A 22,909-nucleotide genomic window follows, 5' to 3' on the forward strand; every position below is an offset into this window, starting at 1 on the left:
ACGAAAAAGCGTGTGAGGTACTTAAGCCGATAAATGAGCAGCTAGCTATAAAAAAGTTCGCCGACGGATTGCGAAATAGACGCCTCAGTACGATTATAGCGGCTCGAGACTATACTAACTTCAAGGATGCGGTACGTGCTGCACAGGACGAAGAGTCAGCGCAGCCAGAGACCAATACGATGTTAAATTTCAGAGGTAAGTCATTCCACAGAAACCAGTACCATGGCCACGGATACCGAGGATATAGACCATATAGAGGTCTTCCGAATACCTCAAATCGAGGACATCAACAGTATAGAGGAAATTTCAATGCCTCGACTCGAGGTTACCAACAGTATAGAGGTAACTATAACATGCCTACGTATAACAGATACCAGTCCCGCGGCAGCTATGTAAGATCGCGTTCGAATCGCGGTCGAGTTTCTCGTGGTAGGGGACAGGTACTTGCTACGACTCATGTAAACAACGAACTTACACAGCCAAGTACGGGTGAGTTTTTTCGTGCCTAAAGAGCATGTATTAACCTTTGACGATAATATCGGATACGTATTTTTAAACACAACACATAAAGAGTGTTCGTGGTTAGTCGACACTGGAGCTTCGCTATCAGCTATTAAATCCGAGGCGTTACCGGAACATACTATTGTATACAACCAAGACATACCGGTACGCGGTCTAGGCGGTACTTTACATTCCCATGCATATACGTACATTTCATTACTTACTCCGAATGGCTATTCAATCGAACATAAATTTCATATTTTCGACAATTTACCTGTAAAATCAGACGGAATTATCGGGTTCGACTTTTTAAAGATAAATAAAGCTAACATTGACTTAGAAATCTTTCAATTAACATTAAGAAACCAAAACATATCGACAACTGTGCCAATTTACGGTTCGACAAAAGTTAGCCGTGATCATTTATCGATTCCCGCTCGCAGCGAATCTATTCATTATATTAGGTTAGATAAAACAATACTAGAGGATTGTGTCGTATGCCCGCAAGAGTTACAGGAAAACGTGCTTCTAGCAGGATTAATAGTAAAACCACGTAACAATGTAATCCCTATTAAAATTCTAAATGCTAGCCATAACAACATAACAATACCTACATTTCAACCTACATTGTATTCATTAAACGAATACAACATGTGTCAATTCAGCAAGTGCGACTCAAGTTCCGTTCGGGCTAAAGAGTTGTTATCGTTATTGAAACTTGACCATTTGCAACATAATGAGCGTGGAAACATTGAAGCTATTTGTTCTAAGTATGCTGACATATTTCATCTACCAGGGGATAAACTTACAAGTACTTCTGTGTGCGAACATACGATTAAGGTTAAAGAGAATTGTAGTCCGGTGTATGTAAAACCTTATAGGGTGCCCAAGAGTCAACAACAGGAAATACAAAAGCAAATTAAACGAATGATCGATGATGACATAATTGAAGAAACGCGAAGCGAATGGTCTAGTCCTATTCTATTAGTACCGAAAAAGGGATTGAATAAAGATAAAAAAGAGTGGAGATTAGTAATTGATTACCGTAAATTAAATGAGAAATTAGAAGACGATAAATTCCCGCTACCCAATATCACGGAAATATTGGATTCACTTTCTGGTGCCATATACTTTTCACACTTAGACCTCAGCCAATCATATTATCAAGTCAAGCTTACCCCAGATTGTCGTAAATACACAAGTTTTACCACAAATACAGGCCAATATTCCATGAAAAGATTACCGATGGGCCTGCGCACTAGTGCTAGTACCTTTTCTAGAGTAATGACAGTAGCTATGTCTGGGTTAAATTTAGAAAAATGTTTCGTGTACCTTGACGACCTTGTAATTTTTGGACGAAATTTAGAGATTCATAACAAAAACCTTTTAGATGTTTTTGAAAGGCTAAGACAAGTAAATTTAAAATTAAATCCGACCAAGTGTCAATTCTTAAAAACTGAACTTCTTTACTTGGGTCACGTGGTTTCAGCAAAAGGTGTTTTACCGGACCCTGAAAAAATTAAAATCGTAAAAAATTACCCAATACCAACAAATGCCGATGAAGTTAGACGGTTCATAGCATTCTGTAACTACTATAGAAAATTTATAAAACACTTTGCTAATATTACGTTGCCATTAACTAATCTGTGTAAAAAGGATGTACCTTTCAATTTCACCCAAGAATGTTATCAAAGTTTTAAACATTTAAAAGATAAACTTATTTCCCCACCTATACTACAATATCCGGATTTTAGCGAAGATAAACATTTTATTCTCCAAACAGACGCGTCAGGTACAGCGGTAGGATCGGTTTTATGTAATTACGATATGAGACCGGTGGCGTACGCCAGTCGACCATTAAATAAAGCTGAAAAAAATTACCCGACGATACAAAAAGAGTTACTAGCCGTAGTATGGGGTATAAAATATTTCAGACCATATTTATTCGGAAGGAAATTCACAATCATGACAGACCATAAACCACTTATTTACCTTTTCGGGATGAAAGACCCCTCAAGTAGGTTATTAAAATTTCGACTACTGTTAGAAGAGTATGATTTTAATGTCTGTTATGTGAAAGGCAAAGATAATGTAGTTGCGGACGCATTATCACGTATAGTAATTACTTCTAACGAATTAAAAGAGATGAGTAATCAAATTATGACAGTGGTAACGAGAGCGCAAGCTAGGAGATTACAATCGGAAAGCGTGCAAAATGATATTCCTAATGTCGACACAAGCAAGCGGCCTGATCAACCGCGTGTTGTAGAGATATTAAGAATACCAGAAAATGCAGTAGAAATGATGTTAGTAAAAGGCGAGAAAGTAAGCAACTTAGAAAAGAAAGGACAATTAATAATAAAAAAGAAGGAATGTTTCAGTTATGATAAAAATAAAAATATAATATATGTAAATCTCGATTTTAGATTACACTTTACGCGAGTCGAATTTGTAACTAAATTGAGTGAGTACTGTAAAGAAATTGACGTCAAACAAATATGTATTATTAAAAATGATGAAAACGAGCTTTTTATCAAACGAATAATACAAGAAATAAATAGTCGTAAACAGTGGTCCGGCCCACACGTATGTGTATTAAGAGGAGTAAAAAGAATATACGATGATGACGAAAAAAATTCATAATTAGTGACTACCATTTACTGCCCACAAGTGGCCACGCGGGGGTACGTAGAATGATTAACAATATTAAGAGACGTTTCTACTGGCCATCAATAGAAAATGATGTCAGGGATTTCGTGCGAAAGTGTGAGTCTTGTCAAAAATACAAACACTCTCGACATACCGTGGAGCCGATGGTAGTGACGACTACAGCCTCGGCGGCATTTGATAAGGTATTTTTAGATTTAATGGGACCGATCGATCAGGACGACGAAAATTATAAGTATATACTTACTATTCAGTGTGAGCTGAGCAAATTTGTAGAAGCTTACCCACTTAGAAATAAAGATACGGTAAGTGTAGCACGTAGTTTAGTTAATAATTTTATATTAAGATATGGACCACCCAAGGCGATAGTTACGGACAGAGGCACCGAATTCGTCTCGTCTACAATGAGTGAGGTATGTAAACTGTTAAAAATAGATAAACTACAATCAACAGCATATCACCATGAAACAATAGGTTCCCTCGAAAATAGTCACAAAAATCTAGGTTCTTATCTAAGGATACAGTGTAATAAATATCCAGAAACGTGGAGTTATTGGCTTCCATATTGGTGTTTCGCATATAATAACTCAGTACACTCAGTAACAAAGTACACCCCGTTTGAACTTGTTTTTGGTAAATCATGTGAATTACCTTGTAGAGTAAGAAGTACAATTGAACCACTGTATAACCCTAGTGATTATAGTTTAGAGTTAAAGTATCGATTACAGACGGCACACAAAGACGCGCGCGAAAACTTGATAAAGTGTAAACAGCTTAGGAAGTGTACTTACGATACAAAAGTGAACACAGTGAGTTATAAAAAGGACGATCTCGTCTTAGTGAAAAGTGAAACTGGTAACAAACTCGATACGCTATACAAAGGACCATATAAAGTGATTAGATTAGAAAATCCTAATGTTGTAATTTCTCTTAACGGAAAAGAGGATACTGTTCATATTAATAGAACTAAATTGTTCGTTCCAGACAATTAACGTGTCTTAACTGTCATACCTATATTTTTATTATGTAAAACTATTACAATGTGTAAAATTCTTAAGTAATATTTTGTTAAAATAAAAACAACAACTGTATTGTGTGACATGTTTGTACTAAGTACATTGTTTATATATGCGAAAAAAGAAAAAAATGTATAATATTTTTCTTTTTTTTTGTCAACCCCGGTGGTGTGGCGTGGTATATCATGTAGTGTGTTAGTTTTAAGAGATTAGTATTAAACGTAACGTCGAACATATCGGTTGTTTATCTTGATCCGTCTCCGCCGCTACTCCCCTCCTCAGAGACAAATGCATAAACAGATATTATTGCAGATCATTCTGCGAGCTCCACGCTCCGAAGCAGAAGATATCAGACGACGTCATGGCGAAGGCCAAGGAGAGGATGAAGATTGAAAAACTGAAGAAAGCGGGAAAGATACCCGTCAGTGGCGAGGGAAACCAACAGGCCGGTAAGAAAAATAGCTGACAGACCAAGATAAAGGGGCCCACTGATATTGGCCTGTCAGATATTCGCAAAAGCTGACAATTGCGAATAACTGACAGGCCGATGTCGTCCGGCGAACTGGTAATGAGTAGGCCTCTTTAGAACTCGCGGAAACTATCCCAAATCCCACCGATCTAGAACTAAATTTGAGCTGATTGTTGGTGCAGGAGTTCAAACCTTTTCCAAGGTATTTTTCTATTTTTGCCTATGTAGTGGATGTGTTTCTGCCGTGTGTTTCAACGTAAATCAATATTTTGGAGTCGATTTCTATGAGTAAGATGATCTGTGACTGTCTGACTGAGCACACTGAAAGGCAATTTGCAACTAAGTGGTGTAATGTCAGGGCTTGCGGCTTCATATAGAGTACATAAGGCAGCCCGCTTGGCCTACGACCGCGTTCAGGCCAAATCTTGCAAGCTAAATTAGATCCACTTCCCATAATCAATTTAGCTGAAACTTCACATACATTACATACATACATTATGGTAGCTTTTGCATCAAGCTGATCTGATGATGGACAGGAGGTGGTCATAGAAACTCTGTCATAAAACAACACAACCTAATTGTGTTTGGATTTGCTAGAATTGTCTGGACAAATATTAGTTGCCTGTTCAAAGAAAAGTACAGTCAGCGATAAAATACTGTATTAAAATAGTACATTACGATACAAGTGCGAAAAATAGGAAATTCGAAACGAGTGGCGATAAATTAAAACACGACCGAAGGGAGTGTTTTAAATCGACACGAGTTGCGAATTACCTATTCGCACATGTATCGTACAACGTTTTACAGTACATATGGCCCTTTAAATGTTCGACACAGTAACATAATATGCTACTTCTCGCACTAGTGCTATAAAGTAGCCCCATATGTACTGTAAATGAATTTATAGTCAAAAACGAATACTAAATTTTTAGAGAGCCCGGAAGATCCGGCCATGGTATGTGTGATCTGCTACGAGCCGGTGCAGGCCCAGCCCACCACGCAGACCTTCTGGCCGCCGTGCTGCGGCCGCGACGCCTGGCTGCACCGCAGCTGCCTCCAGGTATACAGGACCATTTTCATTGATTATTCTAGACCCGGGTACGTCCTTAAACTACGTCCAAAAGAGAGGTATGGGCATTGTGAATGTCATCTCGCTTTGTGTGGTAGGGCACAGCCAGTGGATGTCATTCCAGATCTAGAGCAGAGTCCAACTGGGGGAGTGCCTCCACTTTACAGAAAACAGCAGCCAAATAACACTAGACCCTACTCATAAGGCTTGTTCACGTAATAATAAAGTAGCCACCTAGAACTAAGTCTTCACAGGAATATAGAAACTTTTTGCAATGCTGGTACGTGACATTCCAAAAAATATATAATCAAGTTTAAAAAAAGTATAAAATAGATGTCATTGAGTAAATAGAATCAAAATGCCGAGAATAAATGAAAATATTCGTAAATTAATTATTGTCGCCTATTGCAGCGAAAAGGGTGTCTCGATACGACAATTAGCAAAACGATATAAAATATCTAAGGATGGTGTGCGAAAAGTGATCAATAAATTTGGGCAATTTCATATTCTACATGATCTACCAGGTCGCGGTCGAAAAAAAGGCTGCGTGAAGCCTAAATTGGATGCCGCAATAGCTTCCTCGTTCCGCCATAATCCATCGGCCTCTATTCGAGATATCGCCAAAAAGGTAAAGACATCGGTTGGAAATGTACAAAACGCTAAGAAGAGAAATAATCTTGTGACCAGAAAGAAACAAAAAATCCCGAAAAAAACCCCTGCTCAGATCGAAAGAGCAAAATGTCGTGCCAAAATTTTGAGCAAGTTTCTCAATCAAAATCGCGACTGATGCATTTTAATGGATGACGAAACATATGTAAAAAAAGACATGAGAACTTTACCGGGGCCTCAATTTTATACGTGTGTGGCTGGCCAGGATGTATCGGAAGAGCATAAGTCCATCGCTTTTGAAAAATTCGCCCCCAAAATCCTGGTATGGCAAGCTATTTGCTCATGCGGGCTGAAGAGTTCGAGCTTTTTTACTACTGGCACAATCAACGGAGATGTCTACCGACAGGAGTGTATTCTGAAGCGAATTTTGCCCTTATATAGGAAACATGAACGTCCCCCTATATTTTGGCCTGATTTAGCTTCAGCTCATTACGCTCAAACAACCTTAAATTTGCTCGATAATCAGAATGTTATTTATGTGGCGAAAAACATGAACCCGCCAAATTGCCCAGAACTTCGCCCGATAGAAAGGTATTGGGCGAACATCAAGCGATACCTGCTCAAGAAAGGTGCAGTAGCGGACAGTGATGCTGACTTCAAAAGAATATGGAGCGCAGCCGCTCGTCAGTTCACTAACACGTCAATAACTACACTAATGGCAGGCGTTCGAAAGAAAGTAAAAAAATTCGCCAGTTCTTAAGGATTCCGCAAAAAAATGCATTGTATTTAATTTTTTAAATGTTTTCTTATATAATTACCTGTTTTTGTTATCTGTAGCGTTTGAAGTAAACGATTAATTTACATTTGCATATGGCTACTTTATTACGTGAACAAGCCTTAGTGTTGTGTTCCTGCCGGTGAGCCTGGCGGGTTTAGGGTCGGCAACGCGCATGTAACACCTCTGGAGTTGCAGGCGTACATAGGCTACGGAGACTGCTTACCATCAGGCGGGCCGTATGCTTGTTTGCCACCGACGTAGTATATATATATAAAAAATTTAGGTTTTATAGTAAAAAAAAGTATTATTTTAGATGACTCGTAGAAAAAGTATTTAATCAAACTTTTCAATCTCGGCAACTCGGCAAGCTTCGTTGCCTAAACACGGTACTCGACTGATAAGATCTCTATTATATCACGTATAAAATACTATTACAGTACATATGGGGCTACTTTATAGCACTAGTGCGAGAAGTAGCATATTACGTTACTGTGTCGAACATTTAAAGGGCCATATGTACTGTAAAACGTTGTACGATACATGTGCGAATAGGTAATTCGCAACTCGTGTCGATTTAAAACACTCCCTTCGGTCGTGTTTTAATTTATCGCCACTCGTTTTGAATTTCCTATTTTTCGCACTTGTATCGTAATGTACTATTAAGAAATCGATACTATTAAAGTTTGTGCGTTGCCCGCGCGGGGCAGGCGCCGCTTGGCCGTCGGACGGGGAGCTGTGCCACCCGACAAGACAAGCGCGCTATTATTGTCTGTGAATGGGGTTGGCCGGTCGAAGTATTAAACAGATGGCGCCATCATAGCTTGCCCTGTCAATACCTAGAATTGTGTCAAATTCTTGTTTTTTTTTTTGGAATTTTGTGACCTGGATTCCAGTACTTTAAGCCAAATCTCATAGAACAAAACTAGAGGCAGGGGCAAGCTATGATGGCGCCATCTATGCAAACCTTTGACAGTTGCCAACCCCATTGATTGTACGATGTGACTTTTGGGAGTTTCGAGTGATAGGACACTGTTTATTTAAGTTTAAAGTTAGTCAGTGAGTTTTAAGTGAGCGAACGGACGCAATAATTTGTTAAAATATATAAATCAAATCTGAACCGGACAGTTGGGTACCTTTCCTTGTTAGTTTTGTTTCTGATTATCGAATGCTGATCTTGCAGTGGCGGATTTACCCTAAGGCCAAGTAGGCTTGCGCCTAGAGCGGCGAGATAATTAGGGGCGGCACTCGGCAGTCTACCTCTATGATGGGTGCGCTGAGAAAGGGGACTAGGGCGGCAGACACTGCAAATCCGCCACTGTGATCTTTTCTATATTTCTTATTTTAAGCATACTCCTTTCCATTCCCCCTTGGCATGAAATTATCATCATTTTCGCCTTTGATGAGAATTTCCAAGTGCAAGGCAAGGGTATATGATTTCAGTAAAACAATTGTTTCAGCGAATGGCACTAAGCGCGGGCATGCACTACTTGAAGTGCCCGCTGTGCAATGATAAGGACAACTTCTATGATGCGGTCTGCGAGCAAGGATATTATCTGCCGGATCGGTGAGTCTCATATAATAATAAGTACCTGGGCGACCGAGCTTTGCTCGGTTATAACTATAAAAATTAAAAAATAAACTTGAACATATAAAATAAAAAAAAACAAAAGTTAGTCACCGGGCGAGATTCGAACCCATAACACTCGTTTAGCAGTCCGCGTTATAACCCGCTGGACCAGACGGACAGTGGCCGGCAACACGAAATTAGCGACCATAATATTCTGCGTCGAAAGAAAAACGCATGAAAACTTGAAAACACGCGTTTTCCCAAACATAAGACTAATCTAGATAGATTGTATACCCCCAAAAACCCCCATATACCGAATTTCAGCGAAATCGTTAGAGCCGTTTCCGAGATCACAGAAATATATATATATATATACAAGAATTGCTCGTTTAAAGGTATAAGATTCTGTAGCATTAGTTTATGAGACTGCTAGCTTAACAGTCCAGACGCGATTTATTTATTTAGTATACATTTTATTTTGACACTTGGAGAGACTTTACACCTCGAAATCTTATTAGTATTAGAACTCTGACATTGGGGACCTTTTACATCTCCAGATTTTTAACTATAGAGACTAAACATGTAACACCTCTGGAGTTGCAGGCGTCCATAGGCTACGGTGACTGCTTACCATCAGGCGGGCCGTATGCTTATTTGCTACCGACGTGGTATAAAAAAAAAGATCTCTTTTGTGTTGTAGTAATTATTTATTTTAAGATTATTATAATGTAATATTTTCCCAGGTATTGGCTGTTGTATTTATAAATTGTTATGTATTTTTCATGTCATGATGTTACTATAAAATGTTGTATTGACTTGTAAAAGAGCCCTTGAGGCCTACTTGTAGAATAATTTTTTGAATTTTGAATCATTGCTTTTATAAAGTCGAGTTTAATAGAAAAGACATACTGAAAGTATAATTTTATAATTTTTCATTTTATTTTATGGGCAAAATTTCAAAGTCTTGTGACTAGGTCTAGTGGGGTATCATTTGAAATTGCTCAAATTGTATATACCAAGACATGTTTTTTTCATTGTAAAAAAAAAATATTTATGAAGAAAAATGTGTAAAAAAATACCATTTATAATTTTTCTTCAGTAAACTTGCCCCCCCCCCCCCCCATCTAATTTTTAGATAAATAAATTTTTATATAATATTAACATTACTATAAATTTTACAGGAAAAATTAATCAGACCTCTATCTTGGTAACTTGGGCATCAAATGGTTTGCTAGCATCCGTAATTTCCCCAAATAAATACTCCGTATCATTGAAGTGAATAAAAGTGACCATAGTAATCGGTGCCAAGAAATGCAAAGATGGCACTACTCAATTTAATGATAATTCTCGATTAATAATACATCAAATAAATTTCCACTAAAACATTACTTTCTTTAATAAACGTAATATATCGTAACGTTGTTTTTTATTAAACAATCTCATAAAAGAATGATGAAAATGGTATCAAACATCAGAATTAGGACCAGTTCCGGAATTGGGACCCGATATCGATAATTAGTTCCGGAATTGGAAACCGTCCGATATTGCAAACCCTAAACCGGATTAACCGGAACTCTGTTTTCAATTCCTTCTGCTTTTTTTTTTTTTTATACCACGACGGTGGCAAGCAAGCATACGGCCCGCCTGATGGTAAGCAGTCACCGTAGCCTATGGACGCCTGCAACTCCAGAGGTGTTACATGCGCGTTGCCGACCCTTTAAAAATCTGTACACTCCTTTTTTGAAGAACCTCATACTGTAGACCCTCGGGAAAACCTCTGCTTCTGATATTAGTTATAAATTGTTGAGCAATACACTTTTCGTCAGTCGCGACACTCGTGACATCTAGTGTCAAGTAGCGGTACTGATAAATCAGCTACTTCACGCTAGATGTCGACTACGGAAATAATAAGCGTTTTAGTAAGGGGCGTTTTGTACATATGCTAACTTATTTTATTTTGCTGGAAGGAGGTCTTCTTGGCGTTCTGTTCTACCATCCATAACGGTGTCAAAGCATTTGAAGATAACCGCCTCACTAGCCTAGACATAAAACGCCAGTTATGGAAAGAGAGACCTAAGTCTGTAAAACGTTGTACGATACATGTGCGAATAGGTAACTCGCAACTCGTATCGATTTAAAACACGACCGAAGGGAGAAGGGAGAGAGAAGAATTTATCGCCACTCGTTTCGAATTTCCTATTTTTCGCACTTGTATCGTAATGTACTATTAGGGTCGCCGTCATCGAAAACGATGAGGAGCACTATAACTTATTTTAGTATTTGAGATACATCAGTTAAGCACCTAAAATCTTTTGGGTTCTTCGCGAGCACCATGTATAATAAATAATAAATATTATAGGACATTATTACACAAATTGACTAAGTCCCATGATTACAACTATATATTATATATATAATATAGAAATATTTATAAATGCTTAAATACATAGAAAACACCCATGACTCAGGAACAAATATCGATGCTCATCACACGAATAAATGCCCTTACCAGGATTTGAACCCGGAACCATCGGTATAAAATAAATAAATAGTATAGGGACATTCTTACACAAATTGACTAAGTCCCGCGGTAAGCCAAGAAGATTTGTGTTGTGGGTACTCAGACAACGATATATTTTATATACAAATACTTAATTACATAGAAAACATCCATGATTCAGGAACAAATATCTGTGCTCATCACACAAATAAACGCCCTTACCGGGATTCGCACCCAGGACCATCAGCTTCTTAGGCAGGGTCACTACCCACTAGGCCAGACTACTCATCAAATGTATCAGTGTTGAATGCAGGGATCGGAAACCGGTATTTTTTGTATGGGAACGAAAACGGTATTTTTTCGTTCTTTGTTAATTATTTCATTCCTAATCGGGCAATCTAATAATACGAAGTCGTTATCTAAAAACACAACGGAGTCCTACATTTTGAGTATAAAATAAACCGAAATATATGGTTATTTCGATGTTTTTGCAAAAAACCGGTTCCGATCCCTGGTTGAATGTATAGTCGGTAATCGGCATTGAGGGCCTGTATAGTTGACAAAAACAATAATTTTTAATATTTTTATTGCAGAGATGCAGCATGGGAGTTGGAGCAGAACGCATTCGCAGAGATATACAATCGGGATGCGTCGTGCGCCGCCGCGGAGTGCAAGTGCCCTTTTGGCCGGAGCCATGACGAGCTCGGGTAAGGAAACAAAACTTGACGACATGATGACGTGCAATTGTATGTATATGTATCTATCCTTGTTTATCCATATATATGTATATATTTATGTACTCATAGTCATAAGGTATAATGAAACATACTATAGTATTTATTTAGAAATTTTATTTCGCTTAAAATTTACGGTTTTGTTTTTTTTTGTTTAAAGCTCACTGCACCCACCTTGAAGTTTCTCTGTTTTGCCTTATGGTTGACTGGTAGAGAATGCCTATTGGCATTAAGTCCGCCTGTTGTACTCTTTTTTTATGTGCAATAAAGTTTAAAATAATAATAATCTTCTCCTTTTTTGAAATCGGTTTAATATCATTGAAGTTGGTTAATAAACATTGTAATAGTGCATTAGACATGATGAACTCGCGTTAATTAAGCCCTCGCCTTCGACTTCAGGCTTAAAATAAACACTTGTTCGTAAATTGTTGTTACCATCCTTAATCTGTTCGCTGCCTGGCTTTGTGGGTAGTGATCCTGCCTATGAAGCCGATGGTACCGGGTTCAAATCCTAATAAGGGCATTTATTCGTGTGGATGAGAATGGATATTGGCTTCCGAGTCATGTGTTTCTATGTATTTAAGTATTTATTATTATATTATATATATCGTTGTATAAGTACCCACAACACAAGCCTTATTGAGTTTACTGTGGGACTCGGTGAATTTGTGTAATAATGTCCTATAATATTAATTAATTGAATGCACATTGTGATGTTCCAGCACTTGGGACATCAAGCTGTGCCTGCTGTGCGGCAGCTGGGGGCTGCACGCGGGCTGCGGCGGCGGCCAGCGCGCCGTGTGCGCCGCGTGCCGCCCCGCCGCCACCGACATGGACGAGCTGGAGACCAGGCTCGCCTCGGGTAACGTGGCAGCATGTGGCACATACAGCTGTGCCTGCTGGAGGCAGCTGGGGGCTGCACGCGGGCTGCGGCGGCGGCCAGCGCGCCGTGTGCGCCGCGTGCCGCCCCGCCGCCACCGACATGGACGAGCTGGAGACCAGGCTCGCCTCGGGTAACGTGGCAGCATGTGGCACATACAGCTGTGCCTGCTGGAGGCAGCTGGGGGCTGCACGCGGGCTGCGGCGGCGGCCAGCGCGCCGTGTGCGCCGCGTGCCGCCCCGCCGCCACCGACATGGACGAGCTGGAGACCAGGCTCGCCTCGGGTAACGTGGCAGCATGTGGCACATACAGCTGTGCCTGCTGGAGGCAGCTGGGGGCTGCACGCGGGCTGCGGCGGCGGCCAGCGCGCCGTGTGCGCCGCGTGCCGCCCCGCCGCCACCGACATGGACGAGCTGGAGACCAGGCTCGCCTCGGGTAACGTGGCAGCATGTGGCACATACAGCTGTGCCTGCTGGAGGCAGCTGGGGGCTGCACGCGGGCTGCGGCGGCGGCCAGCGCGCCGTGTGCGCCGCGTGCCGCCCCGCCGCCACCGACATGGACGAGCTGGAGACCAGGCTCGCCTCGGGTAACGTGGCAGCATGTGGCACATACAGCTGTGCCTGCTGGAGGCAGCTGGGGGCTGCACGCGGGCTGCGGCGGCGGCCAGCGCGCCGTGTGCGCCGCGTGCCGCCCCGCCGCCACCGACATGGACGAGCTGGAGACCAGGCTCGCCTCGGGTAACGTGGCAGCATGTGGCACATACAGCTGTGCCTGCTGGAGGCAGCTGGGGGCTGCACGCGGGCTGCGGCGGCGGCCAGCGCGCCGTGTGCGCCGCGTGCCGCCCCGCCGCCACCGACATGGACGAGCTGGAGACCAGGCTCGCCTCGGGTAACGTGGCAGCATGTGGCACATACAGCTGTGCCTGCTGGAGGCAGCTGGGGGCTGCACGCGGGCTGCGGCGGCGGCCAGCGCGCCGTGTGCGCCGCGTGCCGCCCCGCCGCCACCGACATGGACGAGCTGGAGACCAGGCTCGCCTCGGGTAACGTGGCAGCATGTGGCACATACAGCTGTGCCTGCTGGAGGCAGCTGGGGGCTGCACGCGGGCTGCGGCGGCGGCCAGCGCGCCGTGTGCGCCGCGTGCCGCCCCGCCGCCACCGACATGGACGAGCTGGAGACCAGGCTCGCCTCGGGTAACGTGGCAGCATGTGGCACATACAGCTGTGCCTGCTGGAGGCAGCTGGGGGCTGCACGCGGGCTGCGGCGGCGGCCAGCGCGCCGTGTGCGCCGCGTGCCGCCCCGCCGCCACCGACATGGACGAGCTGGAGACCAGGCTCGCCTCGGGTAACGTGGCAGCATGTGGCACATACAGCTGTGCCTGCTGGAGGCAGCTGGGGGCTGCACGCGGGCTGCGGCGGCGGCCAGCGCGCCGTGTGCGCCGCGTGCCGCCCCGCCGCCACCGACATGGACGAGCTGGAGACCAGGCTCGCCTCGGGTAACGTGGCAGCATGTGGCACATACAGCTGTGCCTGCTGGAGGCAGCTGGGGGCTGCACGCGGGCTGCGGCGGCGGCCAGCGCGCCGTGTGCGCCGCGTGCCGCCCCGCCGCCACCGACATGGACGAGCTGGAGACCAGGCTCGCCTCGGGTAACGTGGCAGCATGTGGCACATACAGCTGTGCCTGCTGGAGGCAGCTGGGGGCTGCACGCGGGCTGCGGCGGCGGCCAGCGCGCCGTGTGCGCCGCGTGCCGCCCCGCCGCCACCGACATGGACGAGCTGGAGACCAGGCTCGCCTCGGGTAACGTGGCAGCATGTGGCACATACAGCTGTGCCTGCTGGAGGCAGCTGGGGGCTGCACGCGGGCTGCGGCGGCGGCCAGCGCGCCGTGTGCGCCGCGTGCCGCCCCGCCGCCACCGACATGGACGAGCTGGAGACCAGGCTCGCCTCGGGTAACGTGGCAGCATGTGGCACATACAGCTGTGCCTGCTGGAGGCAGCTGGGGGCTGCACGCGGGCTGCGGCGGCGGCCAGCGCGCCGTGTGCGCCGCGTGCCGCCCCGCCGCCACCGACATGGCCGAGCTGGAGACCAGGCTCGCCTCGGGTAACGTGGCAGCATGTGGCACATACAGCTGTGCCTGCTGGAGGCAGCTGGGGGCTGCACGCGGGCTGCGGCGGCGGCCAGCGCGCCGTGTGCGTCGCGTGCCGCCCCGCCGCCACCGACATGGACGAGCTGGAGACCAGGCTCGCCTCGGGTAACGTGGCAGCATGTGGCACATACAGCTGTGCCTGCTGGAGGCAGCTGGGGGCTGCACGCGGGCTGCGGCGGCGGCCAGCGCGCCGTGTGCGCCGCGTGCCGCCCCGCCGCCACCGACATGGACGAGCTGGAGACCAGGCTCGCCTCGGGTAACGTGGCAGCATGTGGCACATACAGCTGTGCCTGCTGGAGGCAGCTGGGGGCTGCACGCGGGCTGCGGCGGCGGCCAGCGCGCCGTGTGCGCCGCGTGCCGCCCCGCCGCCACCGACATGGACGAGCTGGAGACCAGGCTCGCCTCGGGTAACGTGGCAGCATGTGGCACATACAGCTGTGCCTGCTGGAGGCAGCTGGGGGCTGCACGCGGGCTGCGGCGGCGGCCAGCGCGCCGTGTGCGCCGCGTGCCGCCCCGCCGCCACCGACATGGACGAGCTGGAGACCAGGCTCGCCTCGGGTAACGTGGCAGCATGTGGCACATACAGCTGTGCCTGCTGGAGGCAGCTGGGGGCTGCACGCGGGCTGCGGCGGCGGCCAGCGCGCCGTGTGCGCCGCGTGCCGCCCCGCCGCCACCGACATGGACGAGCTGGAGACCAGGCTCGCCTCGGGTAACGTGGCAGCATGTGGCACATACAGCTGTGCCTGCTGGAGGCAGCTGGGGGCTGCACGCGGGCTGCGGCGGCGGCCAGCGCGCCGTGTGCGCCGCGTGCCGCCCCGCCGCCACCGACATGGACGAGCTGGAGACCAGGCTCGCCTCGGGTAACGTGGCAGCATGTGGCACATACAGCTGTGCCTGCTGGAGGCAGCTGGGGGCTGCACGCGGGCTGCGGCGGCGGCCAGCGCGCCGTGTGCGCCGCGTGCCGCCCCGCCGCCACCGACATGGACGAGCTGGAGACCAGGCTCGCCTCGGGTAACGTGGCAGCATGTGGCACATACAGCTGTGCCTGCTGGAGGCAGCTGGGGGCTGCACGCGGGCTGCGGCGGCGGCCAGCGCGCCGTGTGCGCCGCGTGCCGCCCCGCCGCCACCGACATGGACGAGCTGGAGACCAGGCTCGCCTCGGGTAACGTGGCAGCATGTGGCACATACAGCTGTGCCTGCTGGAGGCAGCTGGGGGCTGCACGCGGGCTGCGGCGGCGGCCAGCGCGCCGTGTGCGCCGCGTGCCGCCCCGCCGCCACCGACATGGACGAGCTGGAGACCAGGCTCGCCTCGGGTAACGTGGCAGCATGTGGCACATACAGCTGTGCCTGCTGGAGGCAGCTGGGGGCTGCACGCGGGCTGCGGCGGCGGCCAGCGCGCCGTGTGCGCCGCGTGCCGCCCCGCCGCCACCGACATGGACGAGCTGGAGACCAGGCTCGCCTCGGGTAACGTGGCAGCATGTGGCACATACAGCTGTGCCTGCTGGAGGCAGCTGGGGGCTGCACGCGGGCACCCTTCCACCCTCCTTCGGATGACAGAACTCCCCAGGAGCACTCGAGTACGTGGGGTAGCTACTCACCACAAGCTGCCCTGCGTTGACTGATTGCGGACGTTGGGGTCGTCACATCCCTACGCCTTTAATTAATTTAATTATTATTTTTTAATTATTGTTTTTTGTTTTATTGGTTGTCACGACCATTGACGATTTCTTAATTAGCTGCTTTCTGGTTCGCAGTAATAATGGCGGAGCAGGCGCGGGAGCAGGAGCGCACGCGCAGCGGGCCCGTCATGCCGAGCCGCATGTCCCTGCGCCGCACCAAGGGCCGGCTGCAGCCACACAGGTATATATTACCATACCGGACAGACGGACTTTGCACTTTTAATCTTTATTGCACAAAAGAAAAACAATCTTATAGTACAAAAGGCGGACTTAATGCCACAAGGCATTCTCTACCAGCCTACCCTAAGGCTAAGCAGAGAGATTGTGAGCGGTAAATTATACATGTATACATTGTTTTTTTTTTAAGTCCAAATAAAACTAGCTACTTATTTTTATGAAAAGTCATAATAATTCTCGTATAGAATTTAAAAACGTAAATTGTGCCGGTCATATTTTTAATTCCTATTTTTTACATTTTCAGTGCTTCAAGTTCATCACAAATTTTGCCGACTCACGAAACTCAAATCAAGACTGAATGTAAGTTTATATTTTAAACTATGTAAGTTCCCTCTAGACCTAACCTTGATATTTTAACTGTTAATTTATCAAAACTTGTGTATTCCCATCTGTCTCCGCTGGGCACAAATGGGAAGGATCCATTCCCATCTGTCACTGCCGGGCACAAATGGCAAGGATCTATTTCTATCTGTCCCCACCGGGCACAAATGGGAAGCATCCATTCCCATCTGTCACTGCCGGGCACAAATGGCAAGGATCTATTTCTATCTGTCCCCACCGGGCACAAATGGGAAGCATCCATTCCCATCTGTCACTGCCGGGCACAAATGGCAAGGATCTATTTCTATCTGTCCCCACCGGGCACAAATGGGAAGCATCCATTCCCATCTGTCACTGCCGGGCACAAATGGCAAGGATCTATTTCTATCTGTCCCCACCGGGCACAAATGGGAAGCATCCATTCCCATCTGTCACTGCCGCGCACAAATGACAATGAATCCTTCCCATCTGTGACCGTCTCGGTTTCTTTCTGTCTTTATTTTTATACAAAGTCGGGGGGCAAGCACGGATGGGAATACACCAAAATAACATACCAGCTCGGATGGTTATACATTGAAGAATAAAGAACTATATTAACAACAAAAACATTACCTAATTGTAAACAAATTACTGTACTATTTGACTGGAGGCACTGACTTTTATAATGCTTACATTCCAAAAAAAAATATTTTTCCAGCACATCCCACCGACCGTCTCGAGCTAAACCTGAAGACGCCTCGCCGCCCCAAGCTCCTCACGCCCGGCCTCTTGGAGCTGGAGGCCCGGCTCCTCTCCCCCGCCGAGCTGCTGCAGCTCGCGCGCCGGCAGCAGGCCGACGTGCCGCTGCCGGGGGACGTGCTGGACAAGATCCGGCTGCGCTTCAGCAAGCCCAGACCACTTAGTGTGAAAAAGAAGATCGTCAAGTGAGTGATATACCGTACTCCTCACTCAAGTCTCCAAAGAGCTGGAATCAAGCTCCTCTCGCCATCAAACTGCTAGAAGAAAAGTACCTGGAGAAAGTATTGTATACTCTATACATGCTCATACAAAAAAAACACAAATGTGATATATTATTGGCCGGTAAATGATAATCCGAAAACTATAATACATCAACAGCTGGTTTTTAGCCTGTCCAGATAAGCGAGGTCTTACTGTTTTTTTTATACTACGTCGGTGGCAAACAAGCATACGGCCCGCCTGATGCTAAGCAATCTCCGTAGCCTATGTACGCCTGCAACTCCAGAGGAGTTACATGCGCGTTGCCGACCCTAACAACCCTCCCTCCCCTCATTGAGCTCTGGCAACCTTACTCACCGGCAGGAACACAACACTATCAGTAGGGTCTAGTGTTGTTTGGCTGCGGTTTTCTGTAAAATGGAGGTACTTCCCCAGTTGGGCTCTGCTCCTGATCTGGAACTATGCTGTGCCCTACCACACAAAGCGAGATGACATTCACAATACCCATACCTTGTGGACGTAGTTTAAGGACGTACCCGGGTCCAGCTGTAACTGTAAAATAACTATATGTGTTAATTTATGATATATTTTCTCTTCCAGTGACATCTTAGACGACCTGTTCAAGAATATGCTCAAGGAGAACCCTAAGAGCAAAGATCCGGTCCGGGAGTGGAACTCGCCCAAGAAATCCTGTGACATCACAACTGTCATGAACGAAGTAAGTGTTCATAACCATAGCCCGGTTCTTCGGAGGCAAAAACGTATATCAAATAACGACTCACGTCTTATCGATACCAAGCCATTATATAATAGCTCAAATGGGTCTTTAAGCCAGTAAGGTAGATGGAAACATTACACGATCAAATAATGTAGGTTTAAAGTCAGGTCGTCCAGCGACAGAATCAGGCGGTTTTGTATTTGGTTGTTTACCAATAAATATTATAACTATTCAAAAATGTAGAAATTGTTTGTTTACTTTTATTTAAATACCTAAAGATACAGAGTATACATCTCAATAACAAATGTTACTTATCCTTGAAGTAAACATTATTAAAAGTCTTTCGCATTTAACTTTAGTATTGATACACTATATTTTGTTTTTTTTTTTCTCAACAGGCAGTAAAGGAATTTATGGAGCCAACTCTTAACACAAATAAAGAGGTTCAAGAAAATACAGAAGAAAAGTCCATGGAAGTTGATAAAGAAAATGATAAAAAAGAACATGAACATGACAGAGACAACTTAGGAGAAGAAAAATCTGATATAGTTGATGGAAACTCAAGTGACAAAGAGAATAATATAAATCAGAACAATGGAAATGATAATGTTAAAAGCGATGACGAATCGTCATCAAGCACCTTCCAATTGGCTCCAGAATTTATAGCTGACAGCGATGACGGCTTGCCTATCATTGACACACCGAAAAAACTCAAAATGGTCGATATTAAACAAGACTCCATTGAAATATCTAAGAAAGATGAGATTGTTAACGTGGACGTAATGCAAGTTGACAGCGGGAGAGAAAATGAGTTCGTAAAAAACTTAGATTTGAAGGGTTCTGTTAAGAATAAAATGTTTTCTTTTAAATTTAGTCCGTTGGACAAGGAGCCTTTAAAAACTGATGTTGATATGGATGTTGAGAGTTTTAAAGATCAGTACCTGAATGAGGTAGATAGGGACAAATGTGTTAAGAAAAATGAAAGAAAGAAAGAAGTTGATTCGACTGACAAAAAGTGTAAGAAAAGAAAATTAGAAATGAAAGAAGAAGTCCGTAAGAAACGAAAGAAAGACAGTAAGAAACGCAAGAAAATTAAACTGAAAATTAAAGCTATAGATCCTGAAAAAGCGGGAAAAAAGAGAACCAAAAAAATTAAGAAAATTAAAGAACACAAGAAAATAATAAGAGATAATGTAAGCATCAAAATAAGACTTAAAGATGGAAATAGCAAAACTAAGAAATTGAAGAAGATACAGAAAGTAAAGAGTTACAAGCAATACGTGTTGAAATATTCGCCTTTACTGAGCAGTAATATAGCCAAGCCAGAAATCGATGTTACGCCAATGAAGAGGAAATATACGAAGATAGAGAAGTCACCATCGGACAAGCTAGTTCAGACTTCTATACAGAGTTTCTTTAAAGCGAAATAGACTCCGACTACGCTAAGTTTGCAGTGATTTGGCAGTGACAATATCATATGGTTTGTACGCCTTTATGCCTGAGGACCCGCAAGAAATCGCCTTTTCAGTCCTCATTTTCCCCTGTGGATGTTAACATTATTGAAAATATTTTGATACAATTTGTTGTATATCAACCACAGCTAGAATAGCATAAGATTAGAAGCATTTTTTTTATGAAATCTGTTTTTTTGCTCCTAATTTATATAATAATAAAAAAAAACGAAAAAAAGTCAAACTTCCCCTACGTCATAGCTATGGTTATCATACATCAAATCAAATTATTTGTAAATATTTTCAAGAATGTGAATATCCAGAGAGGAAAATGGGGACTACGTTTTTTATAGAGAATTGGCCGTCCTCTTTCCCTTAAATACCGACAACTTGCTTACATTAAGGCAATTCCTCTGCTCTTATGAAATTGTTGAAGAAGTTTCCATCAACCGCGCGTTGTACCGGGATTTTGCCACGGCTCATGGGCGCCTGGGGTCCGTTTGGCAACCTTGAATTGGCGTAGGCACTAGTTTTTACGAAAACGTCTGGTGACCTTCCAACCCAAAGCGTAAACTAGGCCTTATTGGGATTAGTCCGGTTTCCTTACGTTGTTTTCCTTTATCGAAAAGCGACTGGTAAATATCGAATGATATTTCGTACATCCGAAAAACTCATTGGTACGAGCCGGGGTTTGAACCTGCGACCTCCGGATTGCAAGTCACACGCTCTCACCGCTAGGACACCAGCGCTTCCAAGACGTTTTCTAGAATTTTTACAAATATATTTGTATACCAATATTGTCTCCCAATATTCAAAAAATCACCTATGTGCCTAGATATATTATACAATTACACAATTTTAAATATACAACACAATAGTGTGTAGTTTTTATTGACATTTTAATTAACTAGTTCTAACATGATATCTGATGTGAGTTGTGATTCTCATATATCAATGTGGTAAAGACCGTCTATAAGGGAAGACCGTCTACAGGCTCTTTCGTCGCCGTTAACGCTTGTGTTTGTACACATACCATACCACAGAATACATAATAGTACTACTGTACAGAAATGACACTTCCTACATAACCGAACTTTGACAGCGATTCAGGGTCGAATCATGTTGTCTCTTTCTACTGTATGGCCCTTTTGGCTATTTAGGGTTGTCAAAATTCAAGTCATTATCTTATGTGGTTGTGCACGCAAAAGAACGTCAAGTTGTGCCAACTCTAATGTAATGCTGAGCCGAATGGAGCCGAGAATGCCCGAAAGGATCAGTGTCGCTGTCGCCCCATACCATACATACAGTGTCCTACCATACTCCACTGCAGAAGGTGGGTAGAGCAGGAGTAAAGCACTTCCTTTCCGACTGTATCCAAGCGACGTATGTATGTATACGAGAGTTGTTCTATGACGGACTTACTAGCAATACATTTTATACACGGTGTAACAAGGGGAAACCGAAAGATTATAACAGTGTATTCCTGGTCCATTTAGAGACTAAAATGTCATATAGAATTGTCTGGATTTCGCCTAGTGTCAGAGTTAATACCAATTAATAAAAATCTTATTGTAACTTACTGCAAAATGCCTTTTTGATGGCGATGACGCCATTATAGGGCGTAGTTTAAATATCCTTTTTGATAGATGTAAAAAATTGTCATAACTAGGTTTTGATAAAAATAAATCGTAAAAATTCATTTTCAGTGCTAATTTTACCATAACGTTAATTTTATTATGTACAAATTCAAAAAAAAAAAAAAAATTTCGGTGAAATATACTTAAACTCATATTTTTTCTTCTTTTGGCCTCGGAAGTGCGTGGTTATAATCTTTCGGGTTCCTCGTGTTACACCATGTATGTCGGTCTTCTCCACATCGATCTTAGCCCATTTCTTGATGATGACTTAAAATATCCAAAACTATATTAAGCTAAGTTAGATTTGAAAAATAAGTAGTTAGTATTACAGTGTATCTTAATTTTTTATATATCTTGAGTATGCCTAATTATAAGATATTTATATGGTTGTTAATGTGTTCCATCTTCATGAATATGGATATAAGTGTATTATGGTTAAAACTATTAAATTTTCTTTTGACCCAATTTTATAGAATATTGCATGCTTGTTTTTTCATATACATATTTTAACAATTAACTTTTGAAGGTGCCTTTTTAAGCAAGAAATTTTTGGGATATTATATTGTGTATTTCGTGTCGTCCACGATGACGCACAGATTTGTCAAATCTAACCTTTAATAATATTACATTACGACTCACGCCACGCGTCGTGAATGACACGATCTATTGTTAGACATCAAATTTAGTTTATTTAAATACTACAAATACACTGGTTACGATTACCTAGTTCGCTTCTAGAAGTCTCTATTTACTCTGAATTCAACTTTAACCCCTCAATAGGGAATATTACACGAAACTCTGCGTAGGGGGCGCCACTACCACAATCTGATCTACCGCGAAACAAGAAAATCTAAAGTTATCTAACCTCTATCACTCTTGCGTATTCGAGCGACGAAGAGGCAGATAACTAAATTTCGCGTTTGTTGATAGGCCCTTTGTAAACAAATTGCCTTGAGGCATCAATGTTATATTTTATT

At 44.3% G+C, this 22,909-nt stretch overlaps 1 protein-coding gene across 1 annotated transcript in view; it reads left to right on the top strand.

Moving 5' to 3' along the window:
- The window catches only part of LOC133533904 (uncharacterized), a 28,805-nt gene extending 6,408 nt beyond the window's left edge, over positions 1-22,397 (top strand). The window contains exons 4-15 of the mRNA XM_061872986.1: positions 4,497-4,633; positions 5,586-5,713; positions 8,567-8,673; positions 11,770-11,883; positions 12,633-12,802; positions 14,915-15,037; positions 16,274-16,396; positions 16,687-16,792; positions 17,093-17,148; positions 17,867-18,092; positions 18,727-18,844; positions 19,243-22,397. Coding sequence (XP_061728970.1) covers positions 4,497-4,633; positions 5,586-5,713; positions 8,567-8,673; positions 11,770-11,883; positions 12,633-12,802; positions 14,915-15,037; positions 16,274-16,396; positions 16,687-16,792; positions 17,093-17,148; positions 17,867-18,092; positions 18,727-18,844; positions 19,243-20,274 — 2,440 coding nt within the window. The 3' untranslated portion in view covers positions 20,275-22,397. The remainder of the gene's footprint in view (positions 1-4,496; positions 4,634-5,585; positions 5,714-8,566; positions 8,674-11,769; positions 11,884-12,632; positions 12,803-14,914; positions 15,038-16,273; positions 16,397-16,686; positions 16,793-17,092; positions 17,149-17,866; positions 18,093-18,726; positions 18,845-19,242) is intronic.
- Positions 22,398-22,909: the final 512 nt, after the last annotated feature.

Source organism: Cydia pomonella, unplaced genomic scaffold (assembly GCF_033807575.1).
Source record: "Cydia pomonella isolate Wapato2018A unplaced genomic scaffold, ilCydPomo1 PGA_scaffold_212, whole genome shotgun sequence".
Taxonomy (NCBI): Eukaryota; Metazoa; Arthropoda; class Insecta; order Lepidoptera; family Tortricidae; genus Cydia; species Cydia pomonella.